The sequence below is a fragment of the Phyllopteryx taeniolatus genome, chromosome 14, assembly GCF_024500385.1.
Source record: "Phyllopteryx taeniolatus isolate TA_2022b chromosome 14, UOR_Ptae_1.2, whole genome shotgun sequence".
Lineage (NCBI taxonomy): Eukaryota > Metazoa > Chordata > Actinopteri > Syngnathiformes > Syngnathidae > Phyllopteryx > Phyllopteryx taeniolatus.
In genome coordinates, this window is record NC_084515.1 from 11,689,007 (window position 1) to 11,709,426 (window position 20,420).

General features: G+C 41.1%; 1 protein-coding gene across 12 annotated transcripts in view; it reads right to left on the reverse strand.

Annotated features, from left to right (window-relative positions):
• LOC133488609 (receptor-type tyrosine-protein phosphatase mu-like) overlaps positions 1-20,420 on the reverse strand; it is a 183,405-nt gene that overhangs the window by 80,032 nt on the left and 82,953 nt on the right. For all 12 annotated transcript variants that reach the window (XM_061796684.1, XM_061796688.1, XM_061796687.1 and 9 more), the window contains 4 exons: positions 8,492-8,800; positions 7,481-7,590; positions 1,165-1,366; positions 480-582 (listed from right to left, as the gene is read on the reverse strand). In XM_061796684.1, coding sequence (XP_061652668.1) covers positions 480-582; positions 1,165-1,366; positions 7,481-7,590; positions 8,492-8,800 — 724 coding nt within the window. The remainder of the gene's footprint in view (positions 1-479; positions 583-1,164; positions 1,367-7,480; positions 7,591-8,491; positions 8,801-20,420) is intronic.

A 20,420-nucleotide genomic window follows, 5' to 3' on the forward strand; every position in this document is an offset into this window, starting at 1 on the left:
TTTTCTAAATGAGAGCTCCAGAGCACAGGTTAAAGTCTTTTACATCTTACAAAAAATGGTTACCGCTGCACTAACGTACAGTTCTGTAGCCCGTTTCCTAGACTGACAGTGTCTATTAGATGAGGCAGGCAGGTTGTGCCTTCAGCGAACCAAAACGATGACTTTGCTCAACTCCGAACACAAATGTGATAATAATTCCCAGTAAACGCGCCGACAAAACTGGTTCAAACGAGTTCCTCGGTTGCCCGGAAGCCCGTTGAGGTTCAGGGTGAGACTCCCTGCTAACATGAAAGAGTCGTAGAGGCGGGACATCTTGGAGCTAGCTCATGCCAACCGCTCCAAAGTTTCTTCTCATCTTCAAAGCCAAAATGCACGAAGCTCTGAAGATAAAAAGCTTTGATAATTCTCCAAGCGTCGTCGTAACACTCTCCAATGTTGTTCTTTTTGGGTTGGGCTGTGGTTTTACTGCGAAGACGTACCTTACTGGAGCGCCCCTGCTCTGGGCGGGCTTCAGCAGGACCGTCACCGTGCTGTCCGTCTGGTTCAGTGATGTCTCCTGGTCGTACGCCGGCATGGACGGAGCTTAGGGAGGAAGTCGCAAAGTCAAATTTTGCTCTTTTAAAAAGGTAATTATGGTTTTAAAAAATGTACAGTAAAACATCAATTGGTGAATTACCATTTGCGCACTCAGATACTCGCAATTATTTTCTTCTGTCGAACAAAACTAACTATTCACTAAAAAAACTCAACCAATTCACGCCTATCCGCACATTTCTGTGCTATAAATGTAATGTCCTAAGATCCTCACAGTTTTTTTTCAAAAATCAAATAATCTGTAAGCCATTTATTTTTTAAGGGTAATGTAAGATGAATTTGAAATGATATTAAAGTGATCTTGGATCATATTTTGGGATGCGGTCAGGGTTTTAACTATTAATATAGGCAATTATAAAAATGCGCACAAAATCCTCAAAAGCATCTCTGGCCTAACCAGTTAACTACTCGAGAACTGGCATATTAATGCAATAGCGTAAGGAAGTAGAAAATATATTTAAAAAAAAAAATAAATAAAAATAAATCATACGGTTCCATTTCCATTTGCATGACTTGAACAGGGCTAAGCACTAGCTTCATGATTTATTCAACAGACCCACAGACACCGACCTGAGATCTTGGTGGTGAACTGGGTGATCACGGGGGGGCCGTAGCCTTTGGCCGTGCTGGCGCGCAGGGTGAAGGAGTACGTGGATCCCGGGTGGAGGCCCGCAAACGCGTGGGCGGTCTCGTTGCCTGCCTTGGCCACTTTGCCGCTCTGGTTGGAGAGGTCCAGCTCGGGGTCGAAGGAGCTCACCGCCTTGTAGGAGATCTATGAAGGAGATGAATATTCAGTGGAGAGTGTTTGCTGCTGCCGCTCCAGGGTCTGTGCTTGAAAACATCTCCAATCGTTTTGCCTGGTCTCGGGAGAATCTAGCAGGATTTCATACCCAAAAAAAAAACAATACTGTACTGTTAAGTCAAATCAAGTTTGGACGGACGTTCTGGGTATCTGCTGCATATTTTATTCAATTGTTTATATATAGACTATGGTATTTACTGATCCAGTTGTCTTGTTACATATAATGCTGCTGACTATTATTGCTACTGTTCACATTCACTTTTGTACATTTACAGTATGTGACTGTGTATCAGTTTGCCATTCATGCGTATAGACTGTTTATAGGAGGAATATTTATTGACGTGTATATTTTTTGCTGCTACATACAATGCTGCCATCTATTGTTGCTGCGATTCGCATTGACTTCTGTCTGTATATGGCATTTATTTATGTATTGTTTGCCACATATTCTCGCTGCATATTTAGACCATTTATTGATACATACAGTATGTAGTTTGTTTGCTACATATAACACTGCTGACTATTGGTGCTACTGTTCACATTGACTTCGTATGCATTGGGTCTATTTATTCATGTACAGTTTTTCATTTACGTAGACTTTAGTAGTAGACGAGTAGTTTTTTGCTACATACACTGCTGCTGACTATTCGTGCCACTGTTTACAGTCACATCTGTATATGAATCATCTATTCACGTACAATTTGCCAATCATATACTGTATATAGACTATAAATTGACAGTATATTTGTTGCGGCATACAACACTGCTGTCTATTGTTGCAGCTCTTCACATTGAGTCCTTAGTATACAACCCCAATTCCAATGATGTTGGAATTGTTTTTATCAAATAGTCATGAACTTAGAATTTTATGGCTGCGACACGTGGACAGGTGAAAAAAAAAAGACTGAGAAAGTTGAGGAATGCTCAACAAAAACCTGTTTGGAACATCCCACAGGTGAACAGGTTAATTGTGAACAGGTGGGTGCCATAATTGGGTATACAAGGAGCTTCCCTGAATTGCTCAGTCAGTCACAAGCAAAGATGGGGCGAGGTTCAACTCTTTGCGAACAAGTGTGTGAGAAAATAGTCGAACAGTTTAAGGACTATGTTCCTCAACTTACAATTGCAATTTTATTTATTTAGGGATTTCATCATCTACGGTCCATAATATCATCAAAAGGTTCAGAGAATCTGTAAGCGGCGAGGCCGAAAACCAACATTGAATGCCCATGACTTTTGATCCTATAAAGGATAGGACCACATGGGCTCAGGAATACTTCAGAAAACCAATGTCAGTAAATACAGTTTGGCGCTACATCCGTAAGTGCAACTTGAAACTCTACTATGCAAAGCAAAAACCAATTAACAACACCCAGAAACGCCGCCGGCTTCTCTAGACCCGAGCTCATCTAAGATGGACTGATGCAAAGTGGAAAAGTGTTCTGTGGTCCGACGAGTCCACATTTAAAATTGTTTTTGGAAATTGTGGACGTCGTGTCCGCCGGACCAAAGAGGAAAAGAACCATCCGTACTGTTATGGACGCAAAGTTCAAAAGCCAGCATCTGTGATGGTATAGGGGCTGTGTTAGTGCCAATGGCATGGGTAACTTACACATCTGTGAAGGCACCATTAATGCTGAAAGGTACATACAGGTTTTGGAGAAACATATGCTGACATCCAAGCAACGTCTTTTTCTTGGACGCCCCTGCTTATTTGTCTTTGTAGTGTATTCAATTAAATATAGGTCGAACATGATTTGCAAATCATTGTATTCTGTTTTTATTTATGTTTAACACAACGTCCCAACTTCATTTGAATTGGGGTTGTACATACAGAAGATAAATCATTTATTGATACATGAATAGTTTTTTTTTTAATGCAAACTGACTATTCTTACTGCTTTTCATATTTACCTTTGCATACATATTTACCTTTGCATACATCAATATAGCATCTATTCATGCACAGTCTGCCTTTCACATACAGTATATATATTTTGTATTGCTACAAGTATAGTTTTTTGATACGTACAATACTGCTGGACTATTTTTGCTGCTTTTCAGATTCAGATCTGCTTATATAGTAGTCATGTCTTTATATAGTTTTCCATTCATATCATAAAGTTGTATTGTATCGCCATCAAAGGCTTGGGTCACACTGCATGGCAAAATGGCCAATTTGGACTTTTTGTTAAAGCCGATCTTTTTACGTAGTTTTTCACATTACAAAAAAATAATAAATTCGGCTTCTATTGTGAACAGGATGTCTCTGAGAAGTGACATGCACAAAACACGACGACACATTGCGCATATGTAAGTAATATGTAATATGGTCCTGCGTGTACGGTAGCTCTTATCCAAACCAATTTGTGGCAATTTCAAGGATTTTGTGCTTGAACTGACTGGTCCGCCATATTTTTATCAGTTTTAAGGCATCTTCTTTTCACCACTGAGTGTTTTCTGCATTTTTGTCTGCGATTGTTTTTCGTCTGTTTTGTCAAATAATAGTGATGGTTTTAGCCTATAATGACATAGGTCGGATGTGCGCGACCTGAGCATCCGTACTGCAGTCCAATCTGACACATATCCGATTTATATCCACATACAAAAGAGGCCTGGGTCGGATTTGAAAAAATAATAATAATAATTGGAATTGTACCGTTAACTTTGATCTGGACAAATCAGCTACATGTCAAATTGGGCAAAATTGGATTTGATCTGCTGTGTGAACATAGCCAAATTGTGCCAAATGAGGCTGGCATGTGTGTTAAGTTGATGGCTTCCTGCGCGTTTTCTCCCGCCATAACTCACTGCTTTACCCAACTTGTTTAAGAGCTTAAGTGGCGAGGTTACAGCCCATTTGTTCATTTTTGCCCCAACCCGCACACGCCTAAGGTGTTGATGATGGTGTATGTATTTAATTTATGCGTTTGTGATGCTTCATAAATCCCGACACCCCGCGTCAAGGGAAAAAAAATGCAAACCAATATTACGTGGAATGGAATTTGCCGACATGTTTTTCATTATTTCTGCTGTCACGTTCATTAGGACGGCGAGAGAGGCATTGACGTGTAATTTCAAACTAAAACGTTGCGATACGTGCTTGGGTGGTGCGGACAAAAGGACTAAATGAGAGAAGGCTTCCGAGCATTTCCAAACTTGATGGACACAAATTATGCGGCGCTCCTGACTCTCTTTTGTGTGCCTTAATTGGAATGATAATGGAGCTTTTCCTTTTTATGAGGAGCGTGTGGCGTTTTCTTGAAGTGGGGACTGGAGTTATTCTAAATGGATATTAGCGAAAGCACTCGCCTTAATGCCTCCCTGCAGATCCAACACAATGAAAGGCACTGGCACTTCCTGGACACCGCAACTCGTAGCTGACAATTGGAGTGTTGTTGCCGCCACGGCCACTGCTAATTTTAGAAATGTCAGGAACAAAAGCCTTGACGTTAAGTCGCAAGTCTGCTGCTGTCTAAACTTTTAAATGTAACATGAAAGTCTGGAATACATGAACAACATGTTCGGGATATTTAAAAGCATGAATACCGGTAGTCAGCAGTGTTGTATATTACCCCTAAAAAACTATACGTATCAATTACTAGTCTATATACTGCATGTAAATGGGAAACTGTACATGAATAAATAGATCCTATAAATACAAAAGTGAATGTGAACAGCAGCAAGAATAGTCGGCATCCCTGTATGGAACAAAACATACTGTACATGTACAGTAAATAGTTTCTCAATAGGTACAGTGTACACTGTATATATGAATGACAAACTACATGAATAATAGCTACCATGTATACACAGAGATCAATGTGAACAGCAGCAACAATAGTCGGCAGCGTTGTATGTATCAACAACAACAAAAACTACGTCTAGAAATAATATATCTACATTTATGTGCATGGTAGAATGTATAAATATGCATGTACTATAGTTTCAGAAGGTAAAGTGGATTACAGCAAGTACAGTCAGCAGCATTACATATAGGAAAACTTCCGTAAACTGTGTCTATGTGAATAAATACCATATCAGCAGATGTGACCGTGCACGACAGCAAGAATATATGTAGCAAAAAAAGTAGAGTATAGTATCAATGATGATCTATATACTGTATGTGAATAGCAAACTGTACATGAATAAATCCTATATCCGGTATACAGTCTATAAAAGTGAATATGAACAGCAGCACGAATAATCAGCAGCAAGCAAATAAAGATCACCAATATCTTCTCAGAAGAGGATTGGTCACAATAGATGAATATTAATAATAATAATACACACAACGAAATACTACACTATGCTATACATGTGGATGTGACTAAAAGGGCGCAATAGTCAGCGCCATTTTATTAAATCACAATTAACAGCTGGATTATCAAATTTTCAGGGGTTATTGGAGTAAATAAATGAACAGAAAAGCCTGAAGTTTGTGGCTAGTAGCAGTAAGTGGTGGGTTCTGAGAGCCTGGAGGCGGTTGTTATGTTCTATAAAACGGATCACACACGCACACGCGCACACACACACACACACACACACACACACACACACACTCGCTTCCCTGTTACGTGTCGCATGAAATTTTAAAGAAGATAAACAGCCCAGACGTGTCGCTCTTTAAGCCATTAAGCCAACCTGCTGTGTGTGGTGTATTTTTCTCTCTTTTTTTATGGACATTGTTTCTGCATCCGCTCGACTAAACAAAGCCCCCCGCCGCCACTCAATCCTCGCTCTAGTCCAATGAGAGGAGAACCCCGCTAACCCAGTCAAAATAACGCATCACGGTGAGCAAACAGCGACCAGAGAGGGAATCAATCTGTGAGAAAGGCGGTGGGATTACTTCCCAAACCGTAGGCTTGGTGAAGATCAATCTGTGTGTGTGTTTGTGTGTGTGCGTGCATGCGTGCGTTTGTTTGCCTTATGGAGGCGTGAACAAGGACGGCGAGCGGCCGTGAGTCAACATTTACTCGCCACCGCAGTCGAGTAGCAAGAGATTGTGCTTTCAATAGAGTTCAAAGGGCAAAAGAGGACTTCGTAGATATTCTTTTCACTGTCGTGCACTTGAACGAGTGTCCGATTGTTTTTATGCATTACGAATGAGAGTGGTTAGCTAATATTTGGACTTGTACAAGTGTCTTTCTGTATGTCCGCGTGACGGTTAAGAGTGATTAGCATATTTTCAGACTCGTACAAGTGTCTTGATGTTACGTTATGATTATGATGCTTAGCTAATTTTTGCACTTGTACAAGTGTCATATTGTTTTGACGCATTACTATTGAGTAATATTTATGCTTGTATGACTTAATTACTTTGTTTTTACGTTTTCCAATCATAAGTGGTTAGCTTATTTTTACACTTGTACGAGTGTCTTATTGTTTTTATGCATCACATTCCAGATTGGTTAGTTTATTTTCGCATGGTAGGTTAATTGAAGACTCTAAATTGCCCGTAGGTGTGAATGTGAGTGCGAACGGTTGTTTGTTTCTATGTGCCCTGTGATTGGCTGGTGACCGGTTCAGGGTGTAGCCCGCCTCCCGCCCGAAGATAGCTGGGATAGGCTCCTGCAGCCCGCGACCCTAGTGAGGAGAAGCGGTAAAGAAAATGGATGGATGGATGGATAATCAAGAGTGGTAGGATTATTTTTTACACTTGTACGAGTATTTTATTGTTTTTACGTTACTAGTGAGTTATTCTACACTTGTATGAGTGTCTTGTTTTTACACATTGCTATTGATTGAGTAGTTTATTTTATACTTGTATGAGTGGCTTCTTGTTTTTACGCTTACTGTTGAGTGGTTTGCTTATTCTATATGCGTTACAACTGAAAGCAGTTACCTCTTTTTTACACTTATAGGTCTGTCATATTTATAATTTTTATTTTATTTTTATTTACTGTAATATTAGAAAATGGATGGATGGATAAATTAAAATAATTCATTTATACCTATTATCTGTTTTATAAAATGCTTGTACTAATTTCTTTTTATTATTTTCATTTGATGTAGTGATAATACATGTGGTTGAAACCCAATTTGACAAAACTAAATTGACAAATATTTTTGGTGCGTGCGTACCTCATATTGCGTGATGATGCCGTAGGTCTGCGCCGGCTCTCGCCACGTGACCACAATCTTCTCCTCGTAGGCGCTGCCCTGGATGGACTCCAGCGGGACAGCGCCGGGCACTGCGGGACACCAACACGCGGAACAGATTAGCGACACCGATAAATAAAAGTCACGCTTGTCGCTGTCACCGTGATTTATCCCGGGGCCGACAATCATCCAAAGAGCTTTTCAAGGACGTCCATTACACAAATGGCCATTGACCAAAGTCAAAGATATTTTAATGGGAATGTTTAAAGTGGTTGACATTATCGACACGCATGCTGCATGTCGTACAGCGGAGATGAGTGGCATGCGGGCACACATAAATAAAGTAGGGGGTGCGCCTTCTCTGATGCGACGTTGACGTGGGTGTATGATATCGTTGCACCTTTTAATAGAATTTCTGCCACAAATTTTGATCCAACATGTCTATGAATAGGCTTTGTTTGGACTTTTTGAGGGGTGTAGTATTTCTATATGAACATTGAATGGGGTGCGTTCCTTTGGGTTTGACCTATCATGTTAAATGGAATTCCGGTAGGTGATTTTTGTATTATTTTGTCACGTGTTTTGCTCCAACATGATGTGTTTAAATGGGCTTGGTTTTGATTTGTTTTTTTGAGGGGGTGCACCATCTCTGACGAGACAATGAAGGGGGTGCGTGACGAACAATCAGGCTTTATTTCTGTTATTTTGTCACATTTTGATCAACATATCTTTAAATGGGCTTTGTTTTTACTCCTATTTTGAGGGGGTGTGCCACCATAAAATGATCTTCAGGCATGTGTGTGGCTTCAAAATTTTGGGTTGGAACTATTACATAAATTCAACGATCTAGCCAACTGCCCATAACGTGGTGGCTTTGTTTGTTTAAAAAAAAAAAAAAAAAAACAAACAAAAAAATGTATTTAGGAGGTGTCCCAGTCAAGGTGCCTCTTGGGCGAGCAACTACCCTAACAGGCCCTGGGCTCTGGAGCTCACCGTCTTCATCCGTCTGCACCTCCAGCTCGGCACTTTCCTTGACGCCCTCAAGGTTGCGCAGCACCAGCTTGACACTGAGGTTGGTGTAGGGCGTCAGGTTGTGGATGGTGTGCTGCGGGTCGCGGCCCTGCGCCTCGTAGCACACCTCCTCGCGGGTCTGGTCCTTTCCGCCCACCCGCGAGCGGTACTGCGCCGTCAGGTTGTAGCTGTGGCAGCGCGTCACGTTGTAGCCCAGCGGCTCCCAGCGCACCGTCACCTGCTTGGACTGTACATCCAGCACCTCCAGACGGCGTGGCCCGTGCATGGGCTCTGCGGGGACAGGAGGGAGGAGAGAGTGTGAGGTGACATGCAGACAATCAATTAGGACTCATGAAACGCCAGGTGGTACGCATTACTCTCAGCGAAACGAGGGAAATGGATGCAATGTATGTGGCGGCACAGCCTCCGCCGCTCTTCTTCTCTCTTTTATCAACATTTGACACCCGGTCAAATTTCATTTGTTTGAAGTTGATGGGCTTCCTGTTTCAAAGGCACAACATGACAGAGAGAGAAGGAGCAAAGGCATATCCCATCGCTGCGCTGCACACATGCCGACGCACCCCCAGCACCACGCTGGTGCTAACCCTCCACGGGGAGCGTGTCATGTCTTCACTGGGCGCCATTTTTTCCAAATGGCATGTGGCTATTAATGACACCCCGTATGGATGGAGTCAGTCACTAGCAATGGTGATTATTATACATTATTACACGATAGTTGAATAATAATATCATCACGATACCACGACAGTGTGTTTTTAATTCATATTTTGGATGAAATACTTAAATTTTGTACTAATATTGTGTATTTTTTAGGGGTTGCTGAGACTGTTGAGATACAAATTCACTTGCAAAGTGGATTGCTCTGGACTGTTGACCACTTTTAGTGGTAGAAGAAAATAGATCCAACTTTTCAACTGCCACACAAAAAACATTTAAAGGCAATACCGGTACTGTTCTGAGAAAAAAAAAAAGAAAAAAAAAAGACAATTCGGCTTTAGGTCTGTTGAATTTTGAGAAGGGATCTTTTTTACCGTTTTGGATTGGAGTGCAATTAAAGGCATTTTACCCTGAGTTAACAATATTACCGTCTGTGTGAATGTTTGATACAGTCCTCCACTAAAATCTATTAACAAAAAAAAATAAAAAAAATTGCTTTTTAGGACAAATATTGTATATCATTAAAATGTGATTGAGATTAATTATATATATATATATTTTTTAATTGAGTCCCACCCCTAGTACATTTCAATTTGTCCATTTTTGTCATATTTCATTTTTATTCCATGTTTGTACTGTACTTTTGGCTTCTATTTTCCCCCCCAAACGCTTTATTATTCAGCTATTGTGGCCATTTTTGTAATGTTCATGTATTGTATACCCTTGATATTTGGGTAATTTTCATGTAATATTTGTTCATCCAATGTCAAATATTTTGTCTGTTTTGTATTGTTTTCTAATATTTTGTCATATTTTTTCTAATATATATATTTTTTAACAAATATTTTCATTCATATGTTCCATTTGCTGTGGTATTGTTTTTTCTATTTATGTAATATATTTTTAATCTATTTATTTTGAGCTAATTTTGGCATAAAATTGTGCGTTTCTCTGTGCCCTATACCTCCAATTATAATAATTTGGGATACGTTTTTCATCAGAAAGTAACAATGTACATTTTTAATGTTTGTATAGATACTGTACTCATCAATATTTTGTCCCACCCCTACAAGACACCACGTCTGTTGGACACCATCTTCCTTCCTTTTCCATCTATTAGTGCTATTAATTCCATCTGATAAGGAGTTGGTCCACCGTGGTGGCACATGACCCCAGCCCCAAGTCATCCTATCACCTCGAACCATTCTGCTTTTTCCATTGCGTTTTCCGAGGCTTTTTTCCCTATTCCTAATCCTTATTTTGTTGCCGTCCCACCTCTCTGACAAGAAGGTGAAGGCGGGCGGCAGCAAGGTAATGGGATCAATTTCCGTTCCAGGTTAAATTTGCAGCCCATTTCTCTGGAACTTAACACTTTAGCAGCTATTAGGGAGGAGACAGGGTGCTCCATTTTGGCTCCCATTCCTCCCCGGGGATACTCGGCCCTGGCGGCGGATCGGGCAGGCGGCCATGCTTAACATTCATTGGGTGCACCGAGGTGGTTGATTGTGTGGCGGAATCTACACCGAAACACTTTGGGCTGCCGGAGGGGGCGAGGGGTGAAAACATTGCAACATCTGGAAAGAAAAGTTAAAAGACACGGGGAGGAAAAAAAGAGGGTTCCATTCGGGGAAACGAGGTCGTAACGTTAGCTCGGGAGGCGCTAACGCTAGGAGAAAACGTGGCCTCCACACGGCTGAGCGACAGATGGAGCAGTTGCGAACCGGTGGATGCTTTCCCTCCCGAAAGAGAAGATGAAACGTCATCGCAAACCGTCACCCTCCGGGCGCGGTAGCGACACTATGGCACTTCACACAGAGCTAGAGCGCTACAAACGTGCCAGTCCGCAAAGTGAAAAACATCTGTCTGGAGGGGGAAATGTGTGAACCAGGGATTTTATGCATCAGCCTAAAAAAATGGTTTTAAACAAACGCAAAAGTCAATACAGGTAAAACGCCCGCCTATTTGCAAGCCTAAACTTAACTTCTCAAGATTAGCCAGACAAAGGTTAGGATTGCTATTGACAGTGGTGGAAGTTAGAGTTGTTTTGATGAGACATACTTTTTTACTTTTACTTGACTATTTACGTTAAGAAAAATTATACTTTTTCCCCGTTCCATTGAACTGCACCTATTTATTAATTTATTGCTTTCTTGACTCCATTTGGCCAATCAAACAGCGCCAGGGAGTCACATGACCGAACAGTTTTTGCGAGCTCGCCAAAGTGATTGATTTCCGTGAAGAATGACGGACGAAATGTAGGCTACACCGGCATGCAACTCAGTTTTAAGAGGCAGAACACCCCTGGCTTCACATTAAGCCCATGTTTACATTTCAATGTGCGAAACATAACAGCTTCATAATGAGCTGTCATCTTTATCTGCCCAAACGCGGAAATTTTAGCCTACAAAAGTTGGTTTAACGTGAGAAAGCACGTAGCAGTAAGTTGTTGATTTTTCTTGTCGTTTCCCTCTTTTTACTGTATTTTCCCCCTAATATTTCTTTATTCATCCTAATATTTCTGTAGTTTTTTTGTCTCACTTATTTTTCGATTTGTATATTTTCCCTCCATAATTGTCCATTAACTTTAACATTTTTATATTTGTTTGTGTACGCTTAAAAATATTTTGCAGATATTTGTGTTTCATATTACATTTCATATGTTGTAATTGTTATATTTATTAATATTTTATATTTGCTTAATGTATTTTCTTTCCAATAGTTTTCCATTTTAAGTAATATTTGAAGCATTATTCTTTTTACAAGCAACATGATATTATATCTAGTGACGGAGTACAAGTTGTACAAAACACGGCTAATAACACCCTTGACATCCAAAAGCTAACATTTAGCTGTTGTGATATTTTCTACGTCTGCAGTTTGCTGACACACAGGCCCATTTATCAGAGGCGTTCCACCTAGATGCAAGTGTGACAGCCCGCACAAATCACAGCGAAGGGGCTTGTCTGCTTGAGATTCACACTTTCCCGCTTTTGTCCTCATTTTTTTCTCCAAAGCTTTAATTTGATTTGTATGGCCGGCCACCCTGCATTTCTGCCATTTACCGCGTCCCTTTTGGCCCAGTGCAGCTTCCAGATAGTTCCGCAAATAAAAGGGCTTAAAACTTCAATTTTCTGGTCATCTCACCGCGATGAGACGCTTGTGAAGTCCATCTTTTTCTTTGTCGAGTTTCTCTTTTGCCCCTTTTCTACTGCACAGTACCTAGCTTCAGCAGGTAGGTAGGCCAACTGAAATCAAGCATTTTCTACAACTGGCAATAAGTCTTTCACATCTCTGTGGAGATATTTTGGTCCACTCTTTCTTCCGGAATTGTTTTAATTCAGCAACAATGGAGGATTTTGGATTTTCAATTGGATTGAAATCCGAACTTTGACGAGGCCACTCCAACACCTTCATTTTGTTTTATCAAGCCATTCAGCTGTTGACTTGCTAGTGTGTTTTGGATGTGTTTGTTGGATTGATGGCCGAACATTCTCCTTTGGGATTTTCTGGTAAAGAGCGAAATTCAAGGTTCCATCCATCACAGCAAGTCATCCAGGTCCAGGAGTAGCTGAGCAACTGCAGACCTTCACACTATCACCCACCTGTTGGTATGATGTTCATTTTCTGAAAGCAGTGGTGAGCAGTGGTTTTCGCCTTGGACCTCTAGCATGAATGCCATTTTTGCCCAGTCTCTTCCTCATTAACAACTCATGAACATTGACCTTAACGGAGGCAAGCGAGGCCTTCATTTATTTAGATGTTGTCCTGGGTTCCTTTGGGACCTTCTGGATGAGTCGTCACTGTGCTCTTGGGGTAATGTTGTAGGCCGGCCACTCCTGGGAAGGGTCACCATTGTTCCACGTTTGTTTTTGTTTTTTTCTTTTTTTCTCATTTGTTGGTAATGGTTCTCTCCGTGGATCGCTGGCCTCGGGATCCCCCGAGTTGGTCAAAGTTGCTGGATGGAGGCAAGTCTGGACTTCGTTGCTAAAGCTACTACGACCTGAATCCGAAGAAAATGGATGGATGGATGGATAAACGAGCTCCTGTTTACACAAAAGAAACATTTTGTTCCCTTAGGTACGTACCCAACCATGATTTTCGCCATACCATTACACCCCTAATACATATTAACGTGCTTCATGTAAAATTTCCTCCTATATTCTTGCATGAGCACATACTGTACCACAATGCCAGTGAAGTCACACAAGCTCTAGAGGCTTTACAGGGTAAAAGTAGTGACAATACCAAGTGTAATACATCCCGGCATTGCCCTAACTCCTGAGGAAAAAGTATCAAAAGAACATCTTCATGTCTGGAAATGAGCTCTGGCAGACAAACGATATCACCTGCATCGCTGATAAAATTGAATCATTTGAATTTGACATTTACATTTTCCACCCCCCTCATCATCATCATTATGGTGTGACATTTGAATCATGTTGTCACAAATTAACGGCACATTAGCGCCACTTGTCAAACATTTCTTTGCCCGTAAGAAATAAAGGGGCTCCATGGTTATGTATTAGAATAGTGATTCTCAACCAGTGTTCCGGGGCACATTAGTGTGCCGTGAGAAATTATAAAATTTTACGTAATTGCTCCAAAAATTATTAACAAGAAATAATGTAATTTATGCCAGTGAGGCATAGTGACAGACAGAACAAATAAATGCTCTTCTATTCCATGGCAGGAAGTACATAAAGTAATTAATGTATCCACTTTTTTTGACATTTTTGTTTGTTGGTGTGCCGTGAGATTTTTCAATAGTAAAGTATCTGCCTTGGCTTCATAAAGGTTGGAAATCACTGTATAAGAACTATGTCTATTCAGTAAAAAACAAGATATATTGTGATACATTTTTCCTCCTCCGTTTGTGTACTGAACCGCTATACACGCAACATCTGGTTCTGCCTAGCTGTTGTACGGAAGAGCAATTAGCTTATCAGATCATCCTAGGGCGCCACAAGCACAGAGTCTTTATCGGATCTGCATCGATTAAGCACGAAGACGCCGCCGGCTCCCAAACATCGATGAGAACACTTTGCTTGTGTGATTCTGTGATTAGACATCAGCGGGGACGCAAGGCGACAGCTATGAGGCTAGCCGCTATCTTGGCACCTAAGTAACCAATGTGTGGTTGCGCATACTGTAAAACAATACGATACACTAGAATGCTGTTATTTTGTTCCTGCAACAGAAATTGTGCTTTTGATATTTTGTCCCACCGCAAATGAAAACTGATCAATCTTAGTGGGATTGCATCGATTAATCGAATAACTTCTCTTCTTTTTTTTTTTTTTTTATCCATGTACACTGTATCAGAAAAGAAAATCTAGTAACAATATTTTGTCCCATCACAACTCAACATGTATCAATATTCAATGCTTGTAAATGGAGACCAGGAAAAAAATAAAATAAAATCATACATTAGGATATCATTATTTTGTCCCACCCCACATTCCTAAAATGATCACAATATTGATATGTTGTCAGAACCCTGGATAAACACAAGCATCTTCTTCTTTTCCTTTCGGCTTGTCCCTTTAGGGGTCGCCACAGCACGTCATCCTTTTCCATGTAAGCCTGCATCCTCCTCTCGAACACCAACTGCCCTCATGTCTTCTCTCACGACATCCATCAACCTTCTCTTTGGTCTTCCTCTAGCTCTCTTGCCTGGCAGCTCCATCCTCATCATCCTTCTACCAATATACTCACTAGTTCTCCTCTGGACGTGTCTAAACCATCCAAGTCTGCTCTCTCTAACTTTGTCTCCAAAACATCGAACCTTGGTTGTCCCTCTGATGAGCTCATTTCTAATTCTATCCAACCTGGTCACTCCGCGATCGAACCTCAACATCTTCATTTCCGCCACCTCCAGCTCTGCTTCCTGTTTTCTCTTCAGTGGCACTGTCTCTAATCGTACATGTCCTGTATTATTCTAACATACTCCAGACCACTCCAGACCTCTGCATACAGTACCACAGTTCCTCTCTGGGTACTCTGTCATAGGCTTTCTCTAGATCTACAAAGACACAATGTAGCTCCTTCTGACCTTTTCTGTACTTTTCGATCAACATCCTCAAGGCAAATAATGTATCTGTGGTACTCTTTCTAGGCACAAAACCATACTGTTGCTCGCAAATACTCACTTCTGTACAGAGTCTGAGCCTCCACTACTCTTTCCCATAACTTCATTGTGTGGCTCATCAACTTTACTCTGTAGTTCCCACAGCTCTGCACATCACCCTTGTTCTTAAAAATGGACAACAGCACACTTTTCCTCCATTCCTCAGGCATCTTCTCACATGCTAGAATTCTATTGAACAAGCTGGTCAAAAACTCCACAGCCACCTCTCCTAGATGCTTCCATACCTCCACAGGAATGTCATCAGGACCAACTGCCTTTCCCTTTTTCATCCTCTTACGTCTTCCTTACTAATCATTGCCACTTCCTGGTCCACCACACTTTCCTCTTCTACTCTCCCTTCCCTCTCATTTTCCTCATTCATCAACTCCTCGAAGTATTCTTTCCATCTATCTAGCACACTACTTGCACCAGTCAACATATTTCCATCTCTATCCTTAATCACCCTAACCTGCTGCACATCCTTCCCATTTCTATCCCCCCGTATAGATAATTTTCTCCTTCTTTAGTGTCCAACATGGCATACATGTCATCATATGCCTCTTGTTTGGCCTTTGCCACCTCTACCTTTGCCCTATGTCGCATCTCAGTGTATTCCTTTCGCCTCTCCTCAGTCCTCTCAGTGTCCCTCTTCTTCTTAGCTAACCTTTTTGCTTGTATGGTTTCCTGTACTGTGAGGCTCCACCACCAAGTCTCCTTCTCTCCTTTCCTGCCGGAAGATACACCAAGTACTCTCCTGCCTGCCTCTCTGATCACCTTGGCTGCAGTGGTCCAGTCTTCTGGAAGCTCCTCCTGTCCACCGAGAGCCTGTCTCACCTCTTCCCAAAAAGCTGCACAACACTCGTCCTGTCTCAGCTTCCACCACATGGTTCTCTGCTCTAACTTTGTCTTCCTAATTTTCCTCCCCACCACCAGAGTCATCTTACACACCACCATCCTATGCTGTCTAGCCACACTCTCCCCTACCACTACCTTACAGTCGGTAACCTCCTTCAGATTACATCGTCTGCACAAGATGTAATCCACCTGCATGCTTCTACCTCCGCTCTTGTAGGTCACCCTATATTCCTGCCTCTTCTGGAAAAAAAGTGTTCACTCCAGCCATTAGCATAATTTTTGCAAAGTCTACCACCATCTGTCCCTCCAAGTTCCTTTCCTGGATGCCATACTTACCCATCACTTCATCATCACCACTATTTCCTTCGCCAACATATCCATTACAATCTGCACCAATCATGACTCCCTCTCTGTCTGGGATGCTCAGAACTACTTCGTCTAGCTCCTTCCAGAATTTCTCTTTCACCTCAAGGTCACATCCTACCTGTGGGGCATAGCCACATAACACCCTCAATTTCAAGTTTGAGCCTAATCACTCGATCTGATAGTCTTTTCACCTCCAAGACATTCTTAGCCAACTCTTTTAAAATAACCCCGACTCCATTTCTCTTCCCATCTACACCATGGTAAAATAATTTAAACCCTGCCCCTAAACTTCTAGCCTTACTGCCTTTCCACCTGGTCTCCTGGACACACAATATATCAACCTTTCTCCTAATCATCATGTCAACCAACTCCTGAGATTTTCCTGTCATAGTCCCAACATTCAAAGTCCCCACATTCAGTTCTAGGCTCTGTGCTTTCCTCTTCTCTTTCTGCCGAAGAACCCGTTTTCCACCGCTTCTTCTTGGACTTCGACCCACAGTAGCTGAATTTCCACCGGCGCCCTGCAGGTTGACGCCGCCGGTGGCAGACGTTGTTAACCCGGGCCACGACCGATCCGGTATGTAATTCTTTGGATGAACGCTCATATTTGTTTGGCAAGGTTTTAAGCCGGATGCCCTTCCTGATGCAACCCTCTGCATTTATCCGGGTTTGGTACTAGCCTACAGTTTGCACTGGCTTGTGCCCCACATAGGGCTGCATTTGCCCCCGATAGGACTGCATTAAACACAAGCATGAAATCTGGATTAATATCCAGATTTCATGCTAGTGTTTTGATACTGCATCATAACAAAATATGTTGCATTGTGATATCAATATTTTGTTCCACCGCTGGATTAAACTGATTGATATTGGATTCTTAGGTAATGATACTGTATCCTAACAGAAAAACAATGTCACTATAACAATAAGTAGTTGTACCCATTCTTAAAACTGATCCATATTTTGATGCTTGTGTACTGCTATTGTGTCATAACAGAAAACAATGCAATACATTGTGGTATTGAAATTCTTTCCCCATGTCCAGTTAAACTGAACTGACGCTTCTGTGTTGATGACGCTTACAGTATTGATACTATATCATAAAGGAAACCGATACATTACCATACCGATATTTTGTTCAATCCATGGACAAAACTGCTCGATATTTTATGGCTGGGTACCGATACTGAATCATCCATCCATCCATTTTCTGTACCGCTTATCATAACAGAAAATAATACAATACATTGCGATATCAATATTTTTTATATGGATACATCCTCTTGGTAAAACTGGATGATATTTGTTTTTTGTGTTGATACTGTAACATAGAAAATAATATATTTGTCCTGATATCAATATTTTGTCCCAGCCCTTGATAAACATTTATTTGAAGCTTGTCTATTCAGTATCATAACAGAAATTGATATGAAACAAAATTTATATTTTGTTTCACAATACATGGCTCATATCATATACATCTTAGATACAAAATATAGTATACTATATATAGTATAGTTCGACCCGCCCCTTGGTAAAACTGAACAATATTTGACAATTGTGTCACAATATTGATATGACACGTAACCAGGAGGAGGAGGCATGTGCGTTTGGATTGCTGATGTAAAAAACAAAAACAAAAAATTTGGAAAAATTGCATCTAGTTGGCATGCTGCCCTATCAGTGACAGAACAACATGTCAATGGCCAACATTTAATCACTGTCTCCTTTTTTCACCCCCTCAAGTGAAAAGATCGCAGAGTTGTTTACCGCCTTCTTTTACACCTTGGCGGCGGCAGCGGCTATTGAGGTAATGACACGGCTTGAACACTCAGGAAATAATTTTCATATCCCGTACAAGCGAGACATGATGATAGCTGGCGATAACAGACAATCAGAGCGCCCGTTCTCAAGTGCTAAAGAAGGGGACGAAATGGAAGGGAGTCAGGAATGCTTACGTGGAGGACGACGACGATGACAAAATATCAATATCACTATGTATCATATGGTTTTCTTTCTATTTTGACTGTCATGATAGAAAATCATGACACGTGTCAAAAGTCATTTTAACTAGGGGAGGGGCAAAATAACGATATTGTGGCTCATCGTATCATCTCTCCTTCGAAGCTTTGCAGGAATAATTTTTTCACACGGACTAATGTTACTGCTGTGAAATGCACCACTCTGTAGAAGTAATTTGGCGCAATGGTGGAAAGCCAGGATGAAAATATTTGGATAAGACAAAATGCTGAAAGGTTGGTATTATTTCACACCAAAGAGGGAAGATAAAGGGCAATGTGTACCACAACAGCACATCATGATCGTTACCACAAAGTAAGGTTTTTATGTTCGGTGATTTAATATATTATAGTTATTGAACAGAGGTTAAGAAAACGGGTAACTAACAGCCAGTCAAGTCAACATATTTTCATTCACTGACGGCGACGTCACTCACCAGGCCAGGCCCCACCTTTTAAAGCCATACACATGCAAAGTGACAGATAAAACAGAAGAACGTAAGGATGGCGACCCCAAGTGGACAAGAAAATAACTGCACCTCACAAGAACGTTAATGTGTTAATAATGTAAAATCAATTTGTTTCTGATTAACGGATTAATCGATGGGATAATAGGTAGAATACGCAGTTGAATACTCAAGTCTAAAAATATTCGATTGCCCTATAAACAAGCATTAAAAATGTATACATTTTTACAAGGGGTGGATCAAAATATCGATATTGTGACATATCATTTTCTGTTATGATAGAATAGAGATAAACATTACATAATCTGTTTGAACTCAGCATGGGACAAAAGAATATCGCCACAATTCTATTCTTTTGTCTTGTGATACAGTATTGATACACAAACAAATTAACTAGGGATGGGACAACATTGATATCGTAATTTTCTGTTATGATACAGCACTCAAAAACAAGCCAAATCATCTTTGAATTGGGTTTGAGTGCGCCCCTCTCAAAGGCAAAAAGTGGAAGCCTTCAGAGCTTGACAGGCGTGCATGTCTTATAACAGATGGCATTTAGTAAGGCAGTGCACGTGTTCCTTGCTGCTCCTACATCAGCCTCTACATCCATTACCAAGTCAAAGACAAATGCTCAGGAGTTGGAGGGGGGATTGCACCCCCCCACCCACACACCTATATACAATATCCATATACACACAGGCTGGGCGGTACACCTTGGGGGCGTGGATAATCACCAGGATTTATTGAATGGTGCTGGCCGCTCCTCACTCTATCAAGTCCTCCTTTATAGGCCCGCTGATAAATGACACTGAGGTTGGAGGAGGCGGTGGGGGGGGGATTGAATTGAAAGTACAAAATGAGGCGCTGGTCCGGCCTGAGCTGTCTATTCACTCCCCACCCCCACCCCGCGAAGTAGTGAAGGTGGAGATGGATGGCTGATTGTCGACAGTCAAAACAACAGAAAGGAACCTCAATACAATTCTTTCTTTGTTGCAACTATACACATCACACATCAGTGACTTGGAACTTCAGAACTTGTGACAAAAGCATTATTAATCTAGTTTGTCGTACCTCTAGTTAACGGCGTTTCATATTTGACACTTGTGTATTGATACTGGATCAAAAAAGTAAATGAAGTGATCAATTTTGATGTTTTGCCTCCCCACTAGTGAAAACAAAGAGACATTTGACGCTTGTATATTGTATATCTATGTGTACTATAATGTAAAACAATGGGATGCATTATTATATCAATACTTTTTTCCCCCGCACACAGGGGGTCTCATCGCGGTTTACGGCTTTATTTTTTAATTTGCCCCCGCTAAAATCTTTTGAGGTACCACTCTACTGCAGCACTTTAGTCTCTATAGTTTAGTGGTTCCCAACCTTGATGGTGCCAA